At 56.6% G+C, this 21,087-nt stretch overlaps 2 protein-coding genes across 3 annotated transcripts in view; one reads left to right on the top strand and one right to left on the bottom strand.

Moving 5' to 3' along the window:
• Window positions 1-8,735, top strand: part of Otop3 (otopetrin 3) — a 9,446-nt gene extending 711 nt beyond the window's left edge. Inside the window, exons 2-7 of the mRNA XM_013036524.1 lie at window positions 3,729-4,198; window positions 4,275-4,411; window positions 4,939-4,997; window positions 5,217-5,335; window positions 6,166-6,980; window positions 8,565-8,735. Of these exons, the coding sequence (XP_012891978.1) occupies window positions 3,729-4,198; window positions 4,275-4,411; window positions 4,939-4,997; window positions 5,217-5,335; window positions 6,166-6,980; window positions 8,565-8,735 (1,771 nt within the window). The remainder of the gene's footprint in view (window positions 1-3,728; window positions 4,199-4,274; window positions 4,412-4,938; window positions 4,998-5,216; window positions 5,336-6,165; window positions 6,981-8,564) is intronic.
• Window positions 8,736-9,866: 1,131 nt separating this feature from the next.
• Hid1 (HID1 domain containing) overlaps window positions 9,867-21,087 on the bottom strand; it is a 20,797-nt gene continuing 9,576 nt past the window's right edge. For both annotated transcript variants that reach the window (XM_013008832.1, XM_013008831.1), the window contains exons 5-19: window positions 20,160-20,266; window positions 19,862-19,978; window positions 17,869-18,091; window positions 17,692-17,748; window positions 16,485-16,625; window positions 16,223-16,313; window positions 15,925-16,076; window positions 15,756-15,834; window positions 14,415-14,579; window positions 12,924-13,151; window positions 12,027-12,133; window positions 11,655-11,735; window positions 11,348-11,439; window positions 11,092-11,250; window positions 9,867-10,520 (exon numbers count right to left, since the gene is read on the bottom strand). In XM_013008832.1, the coding sequence (XP_012864286.1) occupies window positions 10,457-10,520; window positions 11,092-11,250; window positions 11,348-11,439; window positions 11,655-11,735; window positions 12,027-12,133; window positions 12,924-13,151; window positions 14,415-14,579; window positions 15,756-15,834; window positions 15,925-16,076; window positions 16,223-16,313; window positions 16,485-16,625; window positions 17,692-17,748; window positions 17,869-18,091; window positions 19,862-19,978; window positions 20,160-20,266 (1,863 nt within the window). In that variant the 3' untranslated portion in view covers window positions 9,867-10,456. The remainder of the gene's footprint in view (window positions 10,521-11,091; window positions 11,251-11,347; window positions 11,440-11,654; window positions 11,736-12,026; window positions 12,134-12,923; window positions 13,152-14,414; window positions 14,580-15,755; window positions 15,835-15,924; window positions 16,077-16,222; window positions 16,314-16,484; window positions 16,626-17,691; window positions 17,749-17,868; window positions 18,092-19,861; window positions 19,979-20,159; window positions 20,267-21,087) is intronic.

Below are 21,087 nucleotides of genomic sequence, written 5' to 3'. Positions count from 1 at the left end.
CACACACACACACACACACACACACTTTGGGCTTATTGGAGATAAGAGCCTCGTGGACTTTGCTGCCCCGGGGTTGGCTTCAAACCAAGGTCTTCAGTTCTCAGGCTCCTGAGTAACCAGGGTCACAGGTGTGAGTCTCTGGTGCTGGCCTTCCCACATTTTGTTTTATAAAGACAAGTGTCTGGCCTTATCTGGGACTTAAGATCCTGCCTCAACCTCCCAGTTCTGAGATTGCAGGTGTGAACCACCACCACAGTTCACTTTTGCTGCTGCTGGACAGCAAAAGAGGGGCGGGGCCGTCCTGGGTTGGAGGGAGGGGAGCTGGAATCTTGTCCCTCAGTAGCCCCCTCCAGCCTGCAGCCTGCAAAACCCATCTCTGAAATTGACCCACAATTCCATTCGTGCCAGCATCTGGAAAGAACAGTAGGAAAATTCCCAACCAGCTAACACAGGGCCAGGGCAGGGGGGCTTTCTCACCCTGCTCTATGTGAACTTATATGTATTAAATCACTCGTTTGCAACAAAATTTCTCTGAGGTAGGTGCCACACATGAATTCCCCCCATTTATCGGCTCAAGAATTTGTTTGGGGGTTGATGTAGTCAGTGTTAGAGTGCCCTGGGTTAGATCCCCAGAACAAGAAAAAAAGGAGGGAGAGAAGGAAGAGAAGGAGAAAGAAGAGGAGAAGGAGGAGGAGAAGGGAAGAAAGAAGGAAAGAAGGAAGGAAGGAAGGCAGGCAGGGAGGGAGGGAGGGAGGGAGAGAGGGAGGGAAAGAGGGAGGGAGGAAGGGAGGGAAGATTGAGGGTCTCCTATTCATTGGGCATTACCATTTCCTAGTTGTATACTGGATTCACAGATGAAGACACTGAGACACAGAGTCTGAGAGCGCTGCCCAGGCTCACAAGGATAAAGAGTGACAGCATCCGGGCTCTCAACCAACCATTACAGTGACTTGGATAGGGGAGTGGATTCCTGGGAAAGTGAGCTAGAGCTGCTGGGCTTGGCAGAAAAGGAGCAAGAAGGCACTGCAGGCATGGCTTACGTGGTAGAGCACTTCCCTAGCTTGTGCAAGGCCTTGGGTTCAGTCCCTAGTGCCAACAACAAAAACAACAACAAAGAACAGGGAGCAGAAGGGGTGTGCCTCTGAACCTCAGCCTTGCTCAACCTGGGCGAGGGAGCCTGGGAGGAAGAGATCACCATCCACTGGAAAGCCTAGGTGGCTGCGAGGAATGGAAGGGGTTAATGGGAAGGGTCTCTGTCCAGAGCTCTGGTGCTGAAAGTTCCCACGGACTTGCCAGAGTCCAGGGCCGAATAGGAGGTGAGAGCTGGGATCTGCACTTGTAGTGCTAAGTGGAGCAGCTCTTGGTCTTGGGGCGGGGAGGGGGAGTCTATCACACACACACACACACACACACACAGCACACACAGCACACCTGACAGTACACACCCACACTCAGCGGGAAGGAGTGGCCCAGCAACACACCACCAGCCGAGAAAGAAGGCTTCCACGGTAGTAAAGTGGACAGGTAAGGGCCGCTGTCCAGGTGAGCAAGGGAGAAGGAGCAGCTGGCTGCTGGAGGGATCATGGGAGCCAGGGACAAACAGGGAAAACACTGAGGCTTTTACCTGGGCAGGGATCGAGTGACAGGCAGGTACCCAGAGTGTGGCCAGCAGGCTGGATGGGGAGGAGGTCGAATTTGCCTTAAGGGACACTGTGGACCAGGAAAAGAGAGAGGATCATTTATAGAAATCCAGAAAAGAAGGCCAAGTGTTAGTTTTCCATTTGTTCCAGAAGAGAACAATGGAAGGGATGAATAATGCCCAGGGTGACCATGGGAAAATGAGCCACCCCCTGCTCTGTAGAACACCTCAGCCCCACCCTGAAGGAAGAATGTCCCAAGAGGGCCAAAGGGGAGAGCTGCCCATATTGAGTGCCCCAAGATCAGGCCTAAGCAAGTGGTAACAACGTGGTTGGTTGGTTTAAATGAAAAACTGGGGAGCATGAGGAGGTGGCAAGAGACATTCTGAAGATGGAGGCTAGTGTCCCCAGGCTGTGCTGCGAATTCATGGGACAGCTAGGAATAGGGGCAACTCATGGCATCTGTGCTCAGCCCAACCTCTCCTGTGCACGTGGCAGACATTGCAAATCCATCCCAGAACATGTAATATTATGATATGTGTTAGGGAAAATAAATAAATAAGACCATTAGAGCTAAAGGAAGGTCTACTAGTCCTTTCCTGGAAGAAAACTACTGTAGCTTCTAGATCTTTCCAAAGCCATCTTATATACACTCCTGCATCCCCATGACAAAGTATTACTTCAGATCTACTGCATTCTTTCCCACCCAGTCCAGACTCAACCTCAGGATCCACCTTGGCACATACAGTGCTGGCAGCAATCCTAGTTCACTAATCAATCAGAGTCAAAGAAGACATCCATTTATCCTCCAAGACCTCAGGAGCAGAATTCCACCTGGAAGTTAGCAGGGGTGAAAAGCCAGCCTTAGAAATGGTCCCATGAGCACCAGTGGCTCATGCCTATAATTCTAGCTGCTCAGGAAACTGGTATCTGAGGATCATGGTTGAAAGCCAGCCCAGGCAGGAAAGTCTGTGAGATGCTTATCTCTAATTAACCAAGAGAAAATCAGAAGTAGCACTGTGGATCAAAGTGGTAGAGTGCTAGCCTTGAGCAAAAAGAGCTCAGGGACAGTGCCTAGGCCTCAAGTTCAAGCCCATGACTGACAGAAAAAAAAAAAAAGATAAGGCAGTCTGCAGATACCACTGGCTCCTTGGGCAAATGTCACTGTCCTACTCTACACTGAGTCAGGAAGTGAGGGAGCCCATCTAGGAGTGGGGTGGTCTAAGAGGCTCTCAAGCAGATCAAAACAATCCCTTAGAAAGCTGGGCACTAGGGGCTCACCTGTCATCGAAGCCACTCAGGAGGCTGAGGTTTGAGGATCACAGTTCAAAGCCAGCCTGGGCAGGAAAAGTTCATAAGACTCTTGCTCCAATTAACCACCAGAAAAGCTGGAAGTAGAGATGTGATTCAAGTGGTAGAGCCCTGGCCTTGAGTGGAAAAAGCTAAGAGATAGTGCCCAGGCCTTGAATTCAAGTGTGTGTACTAGTGTGTACTAGAAGCACACACACACACACACACACACACACACACACACACTTAGGTCTATGGGCAACACAAAGCATTTCCCTGTCTCCTGTTCTGATTTTCTTTTATCTTCTTTTTTCTCTTTTGCTAGTACTGAGGCTTGAACTTGGGACCAAGGGCAAGGCACTGTCCCTTTGCTTTTTTTTTTTTTTTGTCAGTTGTGGGGCTTGAACTCTGGGCCTGAGCACTGTCCTCAGCTCTTTAGCTCAAGGCTAGCCCTCTACCACTTGAGCCATAGCACCACTTCCGGTTTTCTGGGTGGTTTATTGGAGATAAGAATCTCACAGACTTTTCCTGCCCAGGCTGGCTTTGAACCGAGATCCTCAGATCTCAGCCTCCTGAGTAGCTTGGATTACAGGCATGAGCCACCAGTGCCTGGCTTTCCCTTTGCTTTTTTGCTCAAAGCTAGCACTCTACCACTTGAATTACCACTCCACCTCTGCTAATTAATCTGAGATAAGAATCTGGATCCTCAGATCTCAGCCTCCTGAGTGGCTGGGATTACAGGCGTGAGCCATTGGCTCCTGGTGCGTCTGCTGTTCTCTGTGACCCTCTATGGGCAACCAGAAGAGGTGGCCTTGAACCCCGGAAGTCATGCAGAGCCCTTTCTCTCTCACCAGTGGCTGCTGAGATTCCACATGTGTCCTCTCAGGAAGCACAGTCAACAGAGGCATCCCCAGCCCCCAAGGACCAAGGGGACACAGGAGCCAAGGAGACAGGAGCCCCAGGGCTGCCCAGAGAGAAGTCTTGGCTGGCTCGCCATTTCTCACTGCTGCTTCGACGGGACCGGCAGGCCCAGAAGGCTGGACAGCTCTTCTCCGGGCTCCTGGCGCTCAACGTGGTGTTCCTGGGCGGGGCCTTCATCTGCAGTATGATCTTCAACAATGTGGCCGTCACTCTGGGCGACGTGTGGATCCTGCTAGCTGTCCTGAAGGTCCTCTCCGTCCTTTGGCTCCTCTACTACATGGCCAGCACTGTGCGGCGGCCCCATGCCGTGCTCTATCGAGACCCCCATGCGGGACCGATTTGGGTGCGAGGTGAGCGTGGCTGGAGAGGGCTGGGGCGGGAGAGCTGGCCTGAGGACAGGTGCCAATGCCCGCCCGCGCCCGCCAGGCTCCCTGGTGCTCTTTGGCAGCTGTACCATCTGCCTCAACGTCTTCCGCATGGGCTACGACGTGAGCCACAGCCACTGCAAGTCCGAGCTGGAGCTCCTCTTCCCCGCCATCGAGATTGTCTTCATGGCCATCCAGGTGACAGGCTTCCCTGACCCCCATGCCACCAGGGGGCACGAGCTGCCCACCCCAGCCACACCCACGGCCCCACACACCACAGCCCCCTCTAAACACCCACTTCCTGGGCCCACACCCCTTGTCTGCCCCCTGTACACCATTCTACTCACATCTGCCCCTGCTTATTTGCATATATCTACATATGCATCTATACAGATGCATATGCATATACAGATAGCCAAACCTCCTTTCCAAAGTCACACATCTCTGCAATGCACCAGATCCTGTGTCTGGTATTTCCCCAAGCAGTGGACATTTCAGCTCCTTTTCAGAGCTTGAGCCAACTGAGGCTCAAAACTTCTCTGCTAATGGCCCAGTACCACACAGCAAGGAAAATAAAAGACTGAGGCTCAATTCCGACCCTGGCCTCCGCACAGGGTCTTCTGTTGCAAATACACACAAGCAACTTGAGTGTGTACACACACACACACACACACACACCTACAGCCCCCCACCAGTCCCTGGGCTCAAGGCCCTGTCTCTTTCAGACCTGGGTCCTCTGGAAACACTGTAAGGACTGTGTGCAGGTGCAGACCAATCTCACCAGGTAAGACTCGTCTCCCTCCCGAACCTCCCGGCCTCTCCAGACAAGGGGCCCCTGCGGCTGTGGCTTAGTCTTCAGGTGGCCCCAGGGGCTGCCTCGCCCATGCCTTTGAGACCCAGCACTTGCCCCAGTATCCGTCAACGGTAAGGATGGGAGGGGGGGGGGACAGGACAAGGGAAGCCTGGCCAGCTGTGGGAATGAGCCGCGTGGCCCTTCCTCCAGGTGTGGCCTCATGCTGACCCTGGCCACAAACCTGCTGCTGTGGGTACTGGCTGTGACCAACGACTCCATGCACCGTGAAATCGAGGCGGAGCTCAGCGCCCTCATGAAGAAGCTGTCAGGTAGACAGGTGGGGTAGGGGCAGCCTTTTACACACACACACACACACACAGATGCAAATACACTCCCCCAAACTGCAGGTGCCCAGAGAGTTATACAGAGCTGGGAGCAAACTCTAGAGGCCTGATTACATCAGCAGAAGCAGTCAACTGCCCACAGTCCCTTCGTGAGCCATCAGGGGGCTGGCGGCCTGCAGCCCCACATGGCAGTCAGCAGGCAGCCACAAATCCTGGCTGAGCTCCCAGAGGAGTCCCTCCCACAGGAGCCCCACCCACTTCATTTGCATATTTTTTGCCAGAACATAAAGGCGGCTTTGGGCCTGAAAGAATGCTGCCCAATACAATTCTAGCTGCCTAGAAGAATGAGCAAAGCCTGAAAACTGAGGGTTAGAAAATCTTCCCAAGACAGGCGCCAGTGGCTCATGCCTGTAATCTTAGCTGCCCAGGAGGCTGAGATAGGAGGATCACAGTTAAATTCAGCCAGGGCGGGCAAGTCCATGAGACTCTTCTCTCCAATTAATCACAGAAAAAGCGGAAAGTGGCGCTGTGGCTCAAGTGGCAGAGTGCTAGCCTTGAGCAAAAAGCAGCTCAGGGACAGTGGCCCAGGCCCTGAGTTCAAGTCCCGGGACTGGCCAAAACAAACAAACTGAGGGACAGCCTATGTCCAGGCCCTGAGTTCAAGCCCAAGGACCAGCACCAAATGAATCGATACATACATACATACAGCTAGCTCCGCCTCTTCCAGCGCTCACAGGCTCCAGATGGACTTGAGAGTGATTGGTTCCCCTGGGTGCCCTTGAACCTCAGTCTCCTCCCGCCCCACCCCTCCCCAGGCAATGGGACCAACACCTGCTTTTGCCTCAACGCCTCGGTGTGTGAGGTCTTCCGGAAGGGCTACCTGATGCTCTACCCCTTCAGCACTGAGTACTGCCTCATCTGCTGCGCGGTGCTCTTCGTCATGTGGAAAAATGTGGGGCGCCGCCTGGCGGCCCACACGGGCGTGCGCCCCCCCAGCCTGCCCTTCCACCTGCACGGGGCCATCTTCGGGCCGCTGCTGGGCGTGCTGGCCCTGGTGGCTGGCGTGTGCATCTTCGTGCTCTTCCAAATCGAGGCCAGTGGCCCCGCGATCGGCCGCCAGTATTTCACCCTCTACTACGCCTTCTACGTGGCCGCCCTGCCTGCCATGAGCCTGGCGTGCCTGGCGGGCACGGCCATCCACGGGCTGGAGGAGCGGGAGCTGGACACGGTCAAGAACCCCACCCGCAGCCTGGATGTGGTGTTGCTGATGGGCGCCGCGCTGGGCCAAATGGGCATCGCCTATTTCTCCATCGTGGCCATCGTGGCCACCCGCCCACATGAGCTGCTCAACCAGCTCATCCTGGCCTACTCCCTCCTGCTCATCGTCCAACACATGACCCAGAATCTCTTCATCATCGAGGGCCTGCACCGCCGCCCGCTCTGGGAGGTGGTGCCAGAGGACCTGTCTGGAAAGCAGGAGACACAGTCTCCCCACAGAGGCTCCCTGATAGAGCTGGGCCAAGACCTGCGGCGGGCCTCGGTGGCTTACATACACTCCTACAGTCATCTCAACTGGAAGCGGCGGGCGCTCAAGGAGATCTCGCTCTTCCTCATCCTCTGCAACATCACAGTGAGTGGCTGGGGAAGGGCTGGTTGGGGAAGGGAGAGGTGGAGTCAGGGGGGACCCAGAAAGCCTCATTCAGGAAGGGCTGGATCAAGGTGATCTGCCTCTTTGCAATTAGCGTGATGCTGCTAGGGAGCAGAGAGTCAGCCGCCTGGCGCGAATCAGTGTGCCGAGCACGTGGTTAAGTGCTTCTCACAAAAGACTTCTATGCTCCAGAAGCTTAATGTCTAGCTAGGAAGATGCTAGAGGACCAGTTAGAAAATTATTGGGAAATTCATTATCCACCCAATTCAGACAAGAGAAAAAGTGCCTGATTATTTTTTCCAAAGAGCTCTTCGTGGGCTGGGCATCAATGCCTGTCATCCTAGCTACTCAAGAGGCTAAGATCTGAGGACCATGGTTCAGTGCTACCGTGAGCCAGAAACTCTATAAGACTCTTATCACTAATTCACCACTAAAAAAGCCAGAAGCGGTGCTGTGGCTCAAGTGGTAGAGCAGCCTTGAGAGAGAGAAATGCTAAGGTCAGTGCCCAGGTCCTGAGTTCAAGTCCAGAAAAAAAGAAAGAATCCTTAGTGGAAGATATTAATAATGATCACTTGGCTTTCGGGAGCTGTTAAGTCCCAGGCCCACCTGTGTAGCACCTCCACATGCACTTGAGTTATCTCAGTAACCCAGACCAGGCATTATGGTCCCCACTGCACAGACAAGCACACCCAGGGCCCACGCCCTGTGGGATCAATTCACAAACCCTGAGAACACACCTCAGATGTGAGCCCCCTGGTCCTGGCAGCGAATAACGAATAAATTAGCTCTAAAGTACATTAGGACTGCAGAGAAGGCAGTGTGGGGCTAGTGGCCAGGGCAGGCTACAGGAAAGGTGTGATCTAGGCCTGGAGGAATGCAAAACATTGACAACAGGAACCGTGTACCCGGTGGCTCACGCCTGTAATCCTAGCTACTCAGGAGGCTGAGATCTAAGAATCACGGTTCAAAGCTAGTCTAAGCAGAAAAATCCATGAAACTCTTATTTCCATTTAACCAGCATAAAGCAAAAAGCCAGAAAAGGAGGTATGACTCCACTGGGAGAGCATCCGGCTTGAGTGAAAAAGATAAGCAAAAGTATGAGGCCCTCGGCCGGGTAATCCCAGCTACTCAGGAGGCTGAGATCTGAGGATCACTGTTTGAAGCCAGCCTGGGGAGGAGAGCCTGTGAAACTCTTATCTCCCATAAATCACAGAAAAAGCCAGAGTGGCACAGTGGCTCAAGTGGTAGAGAGCTAGCCTTGAGCAAAAAGAAGCCCAGGGACAGTGCCCAGGCCCAGAGTTCAAGCCCCATGACTGGTTTTTAAAAAGTGCTAGGCCCTGAGTTTTCAAGCCCAAGTAGTGGTGTGTGTGCATGCGTGTGCATGCGCTCTCTCTCACATGCATACACACACACACACACACACACACACACACACACAATGGAACAGAAAGGTGGGAGGAGGTGTGGGAGGAGCTACAGGTTCTGGGGTCTCCTCCCTTATCCTCAGCATCTTGGAGTGTGAGAGAGCCCCTCCCCCACCCCACCCTCCCTCTCCCTCCCACACAGCTGTGGATGATGCCGGCCTTTGGCATACACCCCGAGTTCGAGAACGGGCTGGAGAAGGAGTTTTATGGCTACCGGGCATGGTTCACCATCGTCAACTTCGGCCTGCCCTTGGGGGTCTTCTACCGCATGCATTCCGTCGGGGGGCTGGTAGAGGTCTACCTGGGGGCCTGAGGATGCCCGAAGAAACCACCCCCTGAGAACTGGCAGTGGGGAGGCAGAGAAGAAGGTAGTGGAGTCTCGGCGGATGCTCAGAAGGCCGGACGACATCTTGGGGCTCAAGACCAAGGGCGGAGCCTGGACACCACACTTCGGATGCCCATGGCCAGGCCTGAGCGCATGCCTGCCCTGCGCCCCACCACACCATCCCAGAAGCCAAGGGGGCCCCCCAGGACGATGGCAGGGACCCCTGCTTCTGTGACCATCGGGGCTGGGAGGCGGGCAGGGAATGGAGAGGGAACTCCTCCCCTGCCAGGCCCCAAGGGCCTGGTCCAGCTTGAATCTAGCACATTCTAGCTCAGGGCCCGATGTGCAGAGCTCCGTGGACACACACCCCCCTCCACTCCCCACACACCCTATCTCCTAATGAACCCATTAATTAGCTGCCAGGCAGGGCTCAACAGCTCTCTCCCGCTGCCATAAACACTGTTTGTTTGATTGATTCCACCCAGGCTCCGTGGTATTTGTTCCCAGGGACAGAATCGCCACCCCGGGTGTGGTGGGAAAGGGCTGTGGCCCTGGGACCGTCTCTGGCCCCAGCCTCTGGCCACCCTGTCCCCTGGGTGGGAAGCCTGCCAGAGCCCCTGGGTGGGGCAGGAAGGGGACGGGTCACCTTGTCAGCCCATCCATCTCCCTGAGCCCGGTGCAAACCAGCGGGCCATGCCCAGGGCGAGGCCTGGAGCAGAGCCAGGGCCGGGCAAAGGAGTCTGGCCTGTGCTGGTCCTTGCCTGTCTCCCAGAAGCCAGGCTGTGAGGGGACATCCCCAGGGGTGGGGCCGAAGGGGGTCTCAGTGCCGTTTCTGGCTGCTGGGGGAGGCCCTCCCCCACACGTGGGCACTGGGTCACGCCCTCACCCAGCTGTGGGCTTGTTCCCCGCCCCCCTCCAGCCACAAACCCCAGGTTCCAAGGCGTGAGTCTGTGCTTCCACCTGAGAAAACAGCCAAGAGCGAGCTCCCAGGCACGGGGTCAAAGGTCCTCAGGGGACTGATGACTGTGGGGTGCAGAGTCCCCAGCTGGCTGAAGATAAGAGCCCCAATCTAGAGCCTCACCCCCCCCACACACCAAGCACAAAAGCACAAAAGCGGGGTGGGGGAGGGAGGCTTTATTGTGTAAAGTGGCCGATTGTACCAAGCAAAGATTGTACTGACACACATGGCGGGGGGGGGGGGGACCCCCATCATCAGGGCAGGGCCTAGGCAGCTGCCCACCCCTCCCAGCCCCCGTCAACGGGCACGACCCTCTGTGCACGCTGCAGCAGTGCTCCCGGTCTGGTCTTGCCTCAGTGGGTCCCCAGCCCTGGTCTCCTCACGCAGCTGACCCCCACTGCCCCTCCCCCAGCTCCCTGCCAGGGTGCCCCAAGGGGACCCCATTAGGGTGCACAGTCCTCCTGAGCACAGTGACTGACTGGGTGGCTTTGGGGAGTACGCAGCCCAGGAGTGGCTAGCACAGAAAGGGGGAGCCAGCATGGGCTCTGGGGGTATCCTGGAACCCCAGGAGCGCAGCCTGGGAGGCTGAAGGCAGAGCTGGGTCCCCCAGCCCCGGCCACAAGCAGCCGTGGGAGCCGCCACCCGCCTGCCCACTGCCCACGCGCTGCTGTTGGTCGTGAAAGCTGGGGATGGTGAAGGGCATCGGGGACCAGGCTGGGCCCCCAGTCCTGGCCCCTGCGGCTGTCTGTCCTCACACCCGCTGGATCTCAAAGAGTTTCACGTCAGTGTCGTACCAGATGGGCGGGTCCACGTTCCTGCAGTGGGAGCCGGGAGTGAGTGTGGGCACCGCCTTCCCAGAGGGGGCGCCTGGCACCCACACCGGCAGCCCGGCTACTCCCGAGGCTGGGATCTGAGGATCTCGGCTCAAAGCCAGCCCCGACAGGAAAGCCCAGGAGACTCTTGATCTCCAAGGAACCACCAGAAAACCCACAAGTGGCGCTGTGGCTCAAGTGGTGGAGCACCAGCCTTGAGCAAAAAAAAGCCAAGGGAGAATGTGAGGCCCTGAATATAAACCCTAGTAATGAAGGAAAGAAGGGACGGAGGAAGGGAGGGAGGGAGGGAGGGAGGAAGGAAGGAAGAAAGGGAGGGAGGGAAGGAGGGAGGGAGGGAGGAAGGAAGGAAGGAAGGAAGGAAGGAAGGAAGGAAGGAAGGAAATGAAGCCAGCAAGCTAGGTGGCAGCCAAACCAGCCAACCCCATCCTCACTCCCCACCGTGGACGGTGGTGATGTCCTCAGACGTGACCATGTGGGCATTAACCCCACTATGGGTGGGGAGCCCTCCCCCTGCTGGGCAGGCCCCCTGCCCCCTCAGGTAGACGGGGCGCACCTCAGGTAGATGACGCCCCACATGTAGGTGCGGAACCACATGGCGGTGCCCGAGTTGGCCTGGTACTTGCGGATGAGGATGGGGTGGGGCACGGGCAGCAGACCCACCAGGGTGCCATGCTGCAGGAACCTCAGGATCTCTGACTCGTCCGTCAGACCCCTAGGGGGAAGAGGGGGCTCCAGCACGCTCGCCTGGACGCGGGAGCCTCCCCCCCCACCGCCCCCCTGCGCCCGTGGGAGCCGGGCCTCAGACACACTTGTCGATGCAGATCTTCTCCACCTGGGGCACGAGCACCTGCAGCAGCCGCATGATGGTCTGCAGCGGCAGCTTCGACTTCCACGACACCACCTGCGAGGCGGGGGAGGAGGGACGGGGGGCCTTGACGCTTGACCTTGACCTGCTGGGGCTCAAGGTCAAGCAGATGTGTCCTCCCTGCACCCGGCAGGACCGTGAACACTTAGGAAGGTCATTCCCCCTCCCACCTGATTCATGTGGATGCTGTTCCTAGGGTCTGGGGGAGGGAGAGGGAGGGGAGCCCCTGGCCCCCCCTCTGGTATCCTCACCCAATCTGGCGTGGGGTTCCACTGGCCGCTGGCTGATGAGCTGGACGGCCGCCGCTGCCCTCGCCAAGCCTGGCTGGACTCCTGCTCCCCCAGGAAGGAAGGGAGAGGGGAGGGGAGGGGGTCAGAGGGCAGTGAGGTCATGGCACTAGCTGGGGGGGGGAGGGAGGAGGCTCAAGTTCAGCAGTGAGCCAGGCCCAGCCCTGCCACTTTGCCCTGGACCCCAGCCCAGCCCAGCCTCAGTCCACTGACAGGTTTAGGGCCTAGGGAAGGCGGGGTAAAGGCCAGTCTCCGATAAGGCTGATGGATGAGGAGGGTAACCTCCCCCTCTGCCCCCCCCCCGCAGCACCACTCTGAGGTCTCCCTGGTACTCACCCCCTTAGCCGGGCTGCCCTCGGGCGAGCTCTGCTGCCGCTCGGGCTCCAGGGACCTCAGGGTGCCATCTTCTGACACCTGGGACTTCTCCGTCAGCTTGTCGATGCCTGGGCAGGGCGTGAGGGCGTGGGGCCACCACAGTGAGCCCCGGGACGGTGCCACAAGGGGGTGCCAGCCACCCACCACAGGCCACTGGATCTGATTTCCCATCATGCCCACTCCGGTGCCCAACCCCCTCCCAGAAGCCCCTCCCCCCACCCTGTCCCCTTCCCAGCCCACCCACCTCCTCCTCCACCACCACTTCTGTGTGCGTGTGTGTGTGTGTGTGTGTGTGCGTGTGTGTGTGTGTGCCAGTCCTGGGGCTTGAACTCAGCCTGGATGCTGTCCCTGAGCTTTTTTTTTTTTTGCTCAAAGTTAGCACTCTACCACCTGAGCCACAGCACCACTCCTGGCTTGTTGGTGGTTTATTTGAGAGAAGAGTCTCACAGGGCTGGTAATGAGGCTCAGTGGTAGAGTGCTTGCCCAGCACACATGAAGCCCTGGGTTTGCTGCCTCAGCACCACGTACACAGAAAAAGCCAGAAGTGGTGCTGTGGCTCAAGTGGTAGAGTGCTAGCCTTGAGCAAAAAGAGGCTCAAGAACAATGCCCAGGCCCAGAGTTCAAGCCCAGGACTAGGAGAAAAAAAAAAAAGTCTCACAGACTTTCCTGCCCTGGCTGGCCTCAAACCGCCATCCTTAGATCTCAGCCTCTTGAGTAGCTGGGATGACAGGCAGGAGCCACAGGTGCCCGGCACAATCCCCACTTTGGGCCTATCCCCATGCTCTCAGTGTCCCCGGAGATCATGCCCAGCCCCTAACTGTGCCCGGAGCTGCCTCCCCTTGCGGGCCGCTGGTAGACCTGGGGTGGCCGCCAGGCTGGTCTTCAGGGTGCCCGGCTCTGCGGGGGCAGCGGGGCGGGAGCCCTCCATGGAGGCGCCCTCCTGGGAGCCGGTGCGGGACAGGGGCTCCGGGGTGCGCCGGCGCCGCTGCAGGGCCTTGTGGATGGTGGACGGGTCGGTAGGCAGGTTGGCCAGCTGGTGGAAGACACTGCGTTTGCGGATGATGGCGTAGACCAGGTTGGAGTTGCCTGTGGGAAGTGAGCATGGCCTTGGTCTTGGGGGGAAGGGGGGGAACCTCGCCTCCCCCATCGGATCTGGACTGGCTTTGGGGAGAGCTTGTCAGGACAGGGGGGGGGGACAGGGCTGGCACTGTCCTGTGTGCAGCTGGTTTTTCTTTCTTTCTGGGGCTTGAACTCTGGGTCTGGGCGCTGTCCCTTAGCTCTTCAGCTCAAGGCTAGCACTCTACCGCTTGAGCCACAGCGCCACTTCTGGTTTTCTAGTGGTTCATTGGAGATAAGAATCTCAAGGACTTTCCTGCTCGGGCTGGCTTTGAACTGTGATCCTCAGATCTCAGCCTCCTGAGTAGCTAGGATTACAGGCATGAGCCACCAATCCCTGGCTCAGAGCTTTCTTTCACATCACCTCCTGGCAACCCATCTGGGAAGACAGTACTATCCATATCAAGCCAGATACTAAGTATTTGGACTCCCAGAGCCAGGGAGGAGGTAGCAGGAAGAGAAGATGTATGTCTGTCCTCCAAGGCTCCCGGGGAAACATGCAAATGCTTCCTGGGGCCTTCAGAGTCCCATCTACCTCGGCAGACCTGGGTCACACTGCACTTTCCCTTCCATTTCCTACCCCAAGGCCTTTGCATATGCCATCCTCACCTTTGTAATACATTTCCACCCCATCCTACTTGATGCAAGCTTTATTTATTTAGAATTAACCACGAGTGACCCACCAGACACTATGATAAATGCTTTCTGTGGGTTATTTTACTGAATCTTCGCAATGCCCTCTGAGCCAGGGACTCTTAACACTATTGCTTAAGACCATCTTATAAATGAGAACGGCAGGGCTCGGGGGAGGAAAGTAACATGCCCACAGTCACAAAGCAAGCAGGTGGCAAGTCCTGGATCTACATACAGTCAGTGGCCTGGCATCCGGGCCTCTGCGGGGGGGGGGGGGGAGATCTGCAGTGAGAGGCATCAGGATCTTAACTACTCTGAGCTTCCCTGACACCAAATTTCAGGTGAATTCTTTGAGAACGTGTGTGTGTGGGGGGGGGGTCTGTTTAGAACCACCCTTTGCAACCCCATGCCCCATAGGAAACTCATCTGTGCGCCTATATATTGCATCCCCTGCACCCAGGTACACCTCAGGTGCTCAATAAATGCACACTGGAAGAAAGAACCTAGAGGCAGATGTCGCCCCCCCGGAGGCCAGTTCCCAAGTGGTGGCCTCCAGCCACAGGAAGGTGCCTTCCACCCTGCCCAGGCCAGAGGCCTCACCATCGAACTGGTACTGGATGATGTTGTTGAAGACCTCCAGCAAGAAGAAGACCAGGTGGTGGTTCTGGGCCGCTGAGAAGAGGAACCAGGGGGTGGAGAAGGCCTCGAGCAGGTGCAGCAGCTTGTTTGCGGTCACCATGGACAAGCTCTTGAGGTAGGGCGACACTGAGAGAGAGGGACACATGGACTAGGGTCAGGTGCGGGTGGCTCACGCCTGTAATCCCAGCTACTCGGGAGGCTGAGATCTGAGGATCACAGTTCAAAGCCAGCCTGGGCAGGAAAGTCCATGAGACTTGTCTCCAATTGACAAGCAAAAAGCCGGCAGTGGAGCTGTGGCTCAAGAGGTAGAGTGCCAGCCTTGAGAAAACAAACAAGCAAAAAAACCTAGAGGACAGCTCCCATGCCATGAGTTCAAGAGCCAGTACTAGCACAAATTTAAAAAAAAACTAAAACTTTTATCATCTGTATCCTTTGTTGTTGTTTTGTTTTGTCAGATGTGGGGCTTGAACTCTGGGCCTGGGCGCTGTCCCTCAGCTCTTCAGCTCAAGGCTAGCGCTCTACCACTTGAGCCACAGCACCTCTTCCAACTTTTTTCTGCTCATGTGGTGCTGAGGAATCGAACCCAGGGCCTCAGGCATGCAAGGCAAGCACTCTACCACTGAGCCACCTTCCCAGCCCCGTATTGTTGAATAGAGTAGAAAATTTAGCAGGACACCGGCGGCTTTCTTGTTTCTTTCTTTTTTAAATGTTTCTTCTTTGTGCCAGTCCTGGGGCTTGAACACGGGGCCTGGCGCTGTCCCTCAGCTTTTTTATTTTTTTTTGTCAGTCGTGGGGCTTGAACTCTGGGCCTGGGCGCTGTCCCTCAGCTCTTCAGCTCAAGGCGAGTGCTCTACCACTTGAGCTACAGCGCCACTTCCAGTTTTTTAGTGGTTTATTGGAGATAGGAGTCTCACGGTCTCTCCTGCCCGGGCTGGCTTTGAACCTCGATCCTCAGATCTCAGCTTCCTGAGTAGCTGGGATTACAGGCGTTAGCCACCAGCGCTCGGCTCCCTCAGCTTTTTTGCTCAAGACTAGCATGCTACCACTTGAGCCACAGCTTCACTTAGGGCTTTTTATGGCTCATTGGTGATAAGAGTCTCACAGACTTTCCTGCCCGGGCTGGCTTTGAACCGCAGTCCTCAGATCTCAGCCTCCTGAGGAGCTAGGATGACAGGCGTGAGCCACAGGCATCCGGCCAGCTCTACATGAGTTCTATGGAGGAGCCGCCGGGTGCCTGGCTGGCCTGTGGCCTGGTGCCCCCTGCTGGTCCTCCTGGGGAATGCAAGTTCCTGGCCCGCCTACCATTGACCACAATGGTGAGCAGGCAGTCGAAGAGTGGCTGCAGCCGCTGGTGGCCGCTGGTGATGATCTTGTGGAACACCTGTGCGAGGAGGGAGACCAGTGGCTGTGGGGTTTGCACCATCACCCTCCCAAAGCCATGCCCCCAGGGTGGGCCGTGTGTGCCCCTCACCACAATGAGCAGGTCTGCGTGCGTGCCAGTGAAGACTGGGATGTCCAGTGGCACACGCACCGAGTAGGGCTTGTTCAGCCGCACGCCGAAGTTCCGCTCACCGCTCAGAAGCAGCAGGATGAAGACCCCGATGTGCATCAGGCCCACCCGAGCTGCAAGGCACCCGTGGCATGGGGGGTGGGGGAGGAGACACGGGGGAGGGAGGGAGGGAGGGAGGGCAATCAGCACCCAGGGGCGAAGACCTCCCACCCATCCCTGGAGCCCCTCTCCCCACAGCTCCTGCCCACCCCAGTCTTACACTGATCCGCCCGGGCGTCGTTGAGAAAGTAGAGGATGGGGACCAGGATGTCCAGGACATCGCTGCTCTTCAGGACAAAGAAGAGGAATTTCTGGGAGCAAGGAAAGTGGGGGACAGGTGGGTTAGGTGGGTGGGGTGGGGAGACTCTGCCCATCGATGGGCTCTTCCAGGCAACTCTGAGTCCAGCAGCCCTTCCCATGGGGCTCCTCGGCCCTGGGCGGGGGAGGGGGGAGCGGGGGGGGGGCACCGAGGCACCGCCCACCTTGTTGAAGTCACACAGCTTCCAGAAGAGAACCAGCAGCTCCTGGTGGAACTGGATCTTCTTGGTGGAGTTGGGCAGGTAGGTCTGGAGCAGAGGGTTGGACAGGAGCCGGGCGATGCCCTTGAGGACAAACTGGAAGTCCTGGGGTGGGGGGAAAGGGCAACACGGAGTGATCGACTCAACCAAGCTCAGCTCTGCCTAGCAGTGCCCAGGCCCCCCACGAACACCTACTTTCCCAGATGCTATGGATAGCTGGGTGGGAGGGGACCCCAGGGAAAGGTCCCTGCTTCCTGATGACCTCGTGAACCAGACCCCCTGGCTTGCCTGCGCCCCCCCACACACACATACAAACACACACACACACACACACTCCTCTGCCCCGCCCCCACACGGTGTCCCGTCATCCACACCTGAGGGCTCATTTTACTGAGCAGATACTGCAAGCTAGACTACGGGCCGAGTGATCCACACACAGGGGACACAGCTGCAGAACTCAGGCCTCCGGGAGACGCACAAACCCAGACTTCGACTCCCCTGTCATCTTCCCCCTTGCTGAGCTTGGACATCGAGACACCTTGTTTTCTGGAAGGTTCCTCAGTTTCTCCATGCAGCTAGTGCCATGGGCCCCTTTTTTTTTTTTTTCATTTCTTTTCCTTTTCCACCCCCTTTACTGGGGCTTAAACTCAGGGCCTACACACTGAGCTTTTTCACTCAAGACTGTCACTCTTGCACTTGAGCTGCAGCTCTACTTCCAGCTTTTTGATGGCTAATCAAACCATGATCCTCAGATCTCTGCCTCCTTGGGAAGGTAGCTTAGTGGTAGACTTGCCTAGCATGCATGAAGCCCTGGGTTCAATTCCTTAGTACCGCATACACAGAAAAATCCCAAAGTGGCACTGTGGCCCAAGTGGTAGAGTGCTAGCCTTGAGCAAAAGAAGTTCAGGGACAGTGCCCAGGCCCTGAGTTCAAGTCCTAGAACTGGCAAAAGAAATAAACAATAATAATAATTTTAAAAAATAAGATCTCCACCTCCTGCATAGCTGGGATTACAGGTGTGAGCCACAGCACCTGGCTTTCTTTCTGCCTCTTGATATCCTTGGTGTCTTCCCATTCCGGTTTCATGGGGGGCAGAGGCCAGGGTCCTTTATGCAGGGGGGGTCAGCACCCTGCTTCCCCCCATGGCAGGGCGGGGCGGGGTGGGGCTCACCTCCTCACGATGGATGCGGGACAGGTAGTTCACGAACAGGTTCTCAGGCCCTGGAGGCTGCAGGTGGTAAGAGCCATGGTGAGCAGGCACCACACCCAGGCAGGGTACCCTTCCCAGGTCAACTTTCCCAGACACGCCAGGGCCCTGTGCCCCGGGGTACCTCCCCCCCATCCTCACATCAGTATCGTCCATGGCGGTGCCCGTGGTGGTGCCATCGACGGTGGGGCTGGCACTGGTGGCGCTGTCGTGGTCCAAAGTGACGATGAGCACCTGGGCGGCCTCCTCCACCAGCGGCTCCCGGTAGTCGGAGAAGAGCAGGTGGTTGTAGGGTATCCCGTAGCCCACGGGGTCGTAGGCACACACGGTGTTGAGGAGGGAGGTGAAGAGAGGCAGTGCGTGTCTGCGGAGGAGGGGCAGGGCTGTGGGGCAGCCCTGGAGGCCCAGCCCTTTGGCCACCACTGTGGTTACATGGGAGGGACAGGCAAGCCCCCCTCTTCATCCAATCAATGTCAAGAGTCAGACTGAGGGGGGTGGGTGCAGGGAGGGGGGAGCCCAGGAGAGCCATGAGCCTGTCCCTTCCTGAGCAGAAAAGATGTTTCACGCCTGTCATCCTAGCTACTCAGGAGGCTGAGATCTGAGGATGGAGGTTCAAAGCCAGCCCAGGCAGCAAAGTCCGTAAGACTCTTCTCTCCCATGAATCAGCAAAAAACCGGAAGTGGTGCTGTGGCTCAAGTGGTAGAGCGCTCGCCTTGAGCTGAAGAGCTGAGGGACAGCGCCCAGGCCCAGAGTTCAGGCCCCATGACCAACAACAACAACAACAAAAGATGCTGCTTGTCCAGCGCCAACCTGAACCAGTCTGGACAAGAGTGTGACAGCCAGTCACGGGGGGGGGGTCCTTGTAGACCCCAGGGGCAGAGGCCCAGGGAGAAGGTGGCTTCCCCTTAAGAGCAGGGACCCGCTGGGTCACCCCGCTCCTGTGCCATGCCGTGATTTCAATCACATTTGGAAGATGTCACGGTTCAAGCTCCTCATCTTACAGATGAGGAAACTGAGACTCGGAGGGGTGGACCGAGGGGCAGAGGTTGGCAGTTTGCTGATAAGGGTTGAGAAAGAGAACTCCAGCCAGCCTTTGACTATCCGGGGGGTGGGGGTGGGGACCTGGGCTCCATTTTCTGGGGGAAGAAAAGGCCGGGCAGGAGGCCAGCCAAACCAGAAAGCGGCGACAGGCCACGCTATGTGGGGTCAGAGACTAGAGGCAAGAGGGTCAACTGCCAGCCTCGGGCAGAGCAGCCTGGACATGGCTGGCGGGCACTGCGGGAATGTGGACACTCCACACACTGTGTCCCACTGCGTGGCTATGTGACACCAACAACGTGTGACCTCAGAGTACACAAGGGCCCCACGAGGCCAGGCTCCCTCCCCACCCTCAGTCCCACAGAAGGCCACAAGCCACGTGCACTTGCTGTTTAGAACATGGCCGGTCCCAATTATATGTTGGACTTTGAAATGGGAAAGGGGATGGAAAACATCTCCATTATTTTCATATCTATGCCATTAAGTGCTCTTTTTCTTTCTTTTTTTCTTTTCCTGTGTCAGTCGGTGTGGGTGCTGTCCCTGACCTCTTTTGCTCAAGGCTAGCACTCTGAGCCACAGCGTGACTTCCCATTTTCTGGTGGTTCGCTAGAGATAAGAGTCTCACACAGACTTTCCTGCCCAGGCTGGCCTTGAACCACGATCCTCAGATCTCAGCCTCCTGAGTCACTAGGAGTACAGCTTGTGGGGCCTGAACTCTGGGTCTGGGCGCTGTCCTCAGCTCTTCAGCTCAAGGCTAGCGCTCTACCACTTGAGCCACAGCACCACTTCCAGCTTTTTCTGCTGATGCGCTGCTGAAGAATCGAACCCAGGACCTGATGCGTGCAAGGCAAGCACTCTACCACTGAGCCACCTTCCCAGCTCTCCATTATATTTTCTTATTTGAAGGATCTGGGGCAAGCATCCCACAGAGTCCGCCAGGACTGGCCACCATAGGAGGTATTAGACAGCGCCCACAGCGCCTGGTGTAAATGGTTACAGTTACAGTCACCACCACCACCAGGGGGCAGCACATCCCCTCAAATAAGGGCTGGAACTGGAAGAGAGGGAATAGAAAGGCAGGCCTGGGGCCCCTCACCTGTTCTCTGTGGAACAAAAGAACTGAACCCATGGGTTGGTGCTGCCACTCTCTGGGGCTGGCGGCAGGTACATGGCCTCAGAGAAGCAGGTCAGCAGCAGTTTCAGCAGCTCCATGCTGGAGGAGGGGAGAGGGGAAGAGAAGATCTTAGGACCTGATCCCCGCTCTGAGGCCACTGCCCAGCATCCCTGGCTGGGTCCATGGGAAGGAATAACTCCTGTTCATCCCCTGTGGGATGGCAAGTGGGGAGGGCCCCACGGGAAGACCCTGTGCAGGAGTCCAGCCCGGTCCAGCTCACCGGTTCATGTCATGGATGTAGTTAGGCTGCGGGGAGTGAGCAAAGCCCACACCGGCCTCCCAGATGTATTCACAGCTGTCCAGGGAGTGGATATCCTCGGCTGAATCCTGAGGAGAGGGTGAGGAAGAGATCAGGTGAGAGGTCGCAAGGAAATAAGAGCACGGACCGGGCATCACCGGTGGCTCATGCCTGCAATCCTAGCTACTCGGGAGGCTCAGATTGGGAGGATCACAGTTCAAGACCTGTCCAGGCAGAAAAGTTTGGATAACGGGGTCTAACCAGACAGGAAGCAAGACCTATAGTTGAAAACAAATAACAACAACAAAAACCAAGCCAGGCACCAGCAGCTCATGCCTGTAATCCTAGCTACTCAGGAGGCTGAAATCTGAGGATCGCAGTTCAAATCCAGCCCAGGCAGGAAAGTCCACGAGACTCTTATTTCCAATAAGCCACCAGAAAACCAGAAGTGGTGCGGTGCCTCAAGTAGTAGAGCACTTACCTTGAGCTGAAGAGCTGAGGGACAGCGTCCAGGCCCAGAGTTCAAGCCCCATGACCAATAAAAACCCCAGGAAAATGTATGACAGTAGAACAATGAAACCCACTGGCCTTGATTTGAGAAGTGGGGAGGGGGAAGCCATGGAGGTGTGCAGCTGATACATTGTATGCATGTGTGGAACCCCCCTGGGCAACTAATACAGACTAGAAATGTTTAAAGCATAGCATAAAAGGGTCTGGAGATGAAGTTCAGTCCTAGAACACCTGCCCAGCAAGCATGAGGTCTTGAATTCAAACTCAGTGCTGTCTGAAAGTTAATAATAGCTGGGTGCTGGTGGCTCACACCTGTAATCCTAGCTACTCAGGAGGCTGAGATCTGAGGATCATGGTTCAAAGCCAGCCTGGGCAGGAAAGTCCATGAGACTCTTATCTC

Source organism: Dipodomys ordii, unplaced genomic scaffold (genome assembly GCF_000151885.1).
Source record: "Dipodomys ordii isolate 6190 unplaced genomic scaffold, Dord_2.0 Scaffold7, whole genome shotgun sequence".
Lineage (NCBI taxonomy): Eukaryota > Metazoa > Chordata > Mammalia > Rodentia > Heteromyidae > Dipodomys > Dipodomys ordii.
The sequence above is the reverse complement of the archived record's forward strand: the minus strand, read 5'-3'. Positions and strand labels throughout refer to the sequence as shown.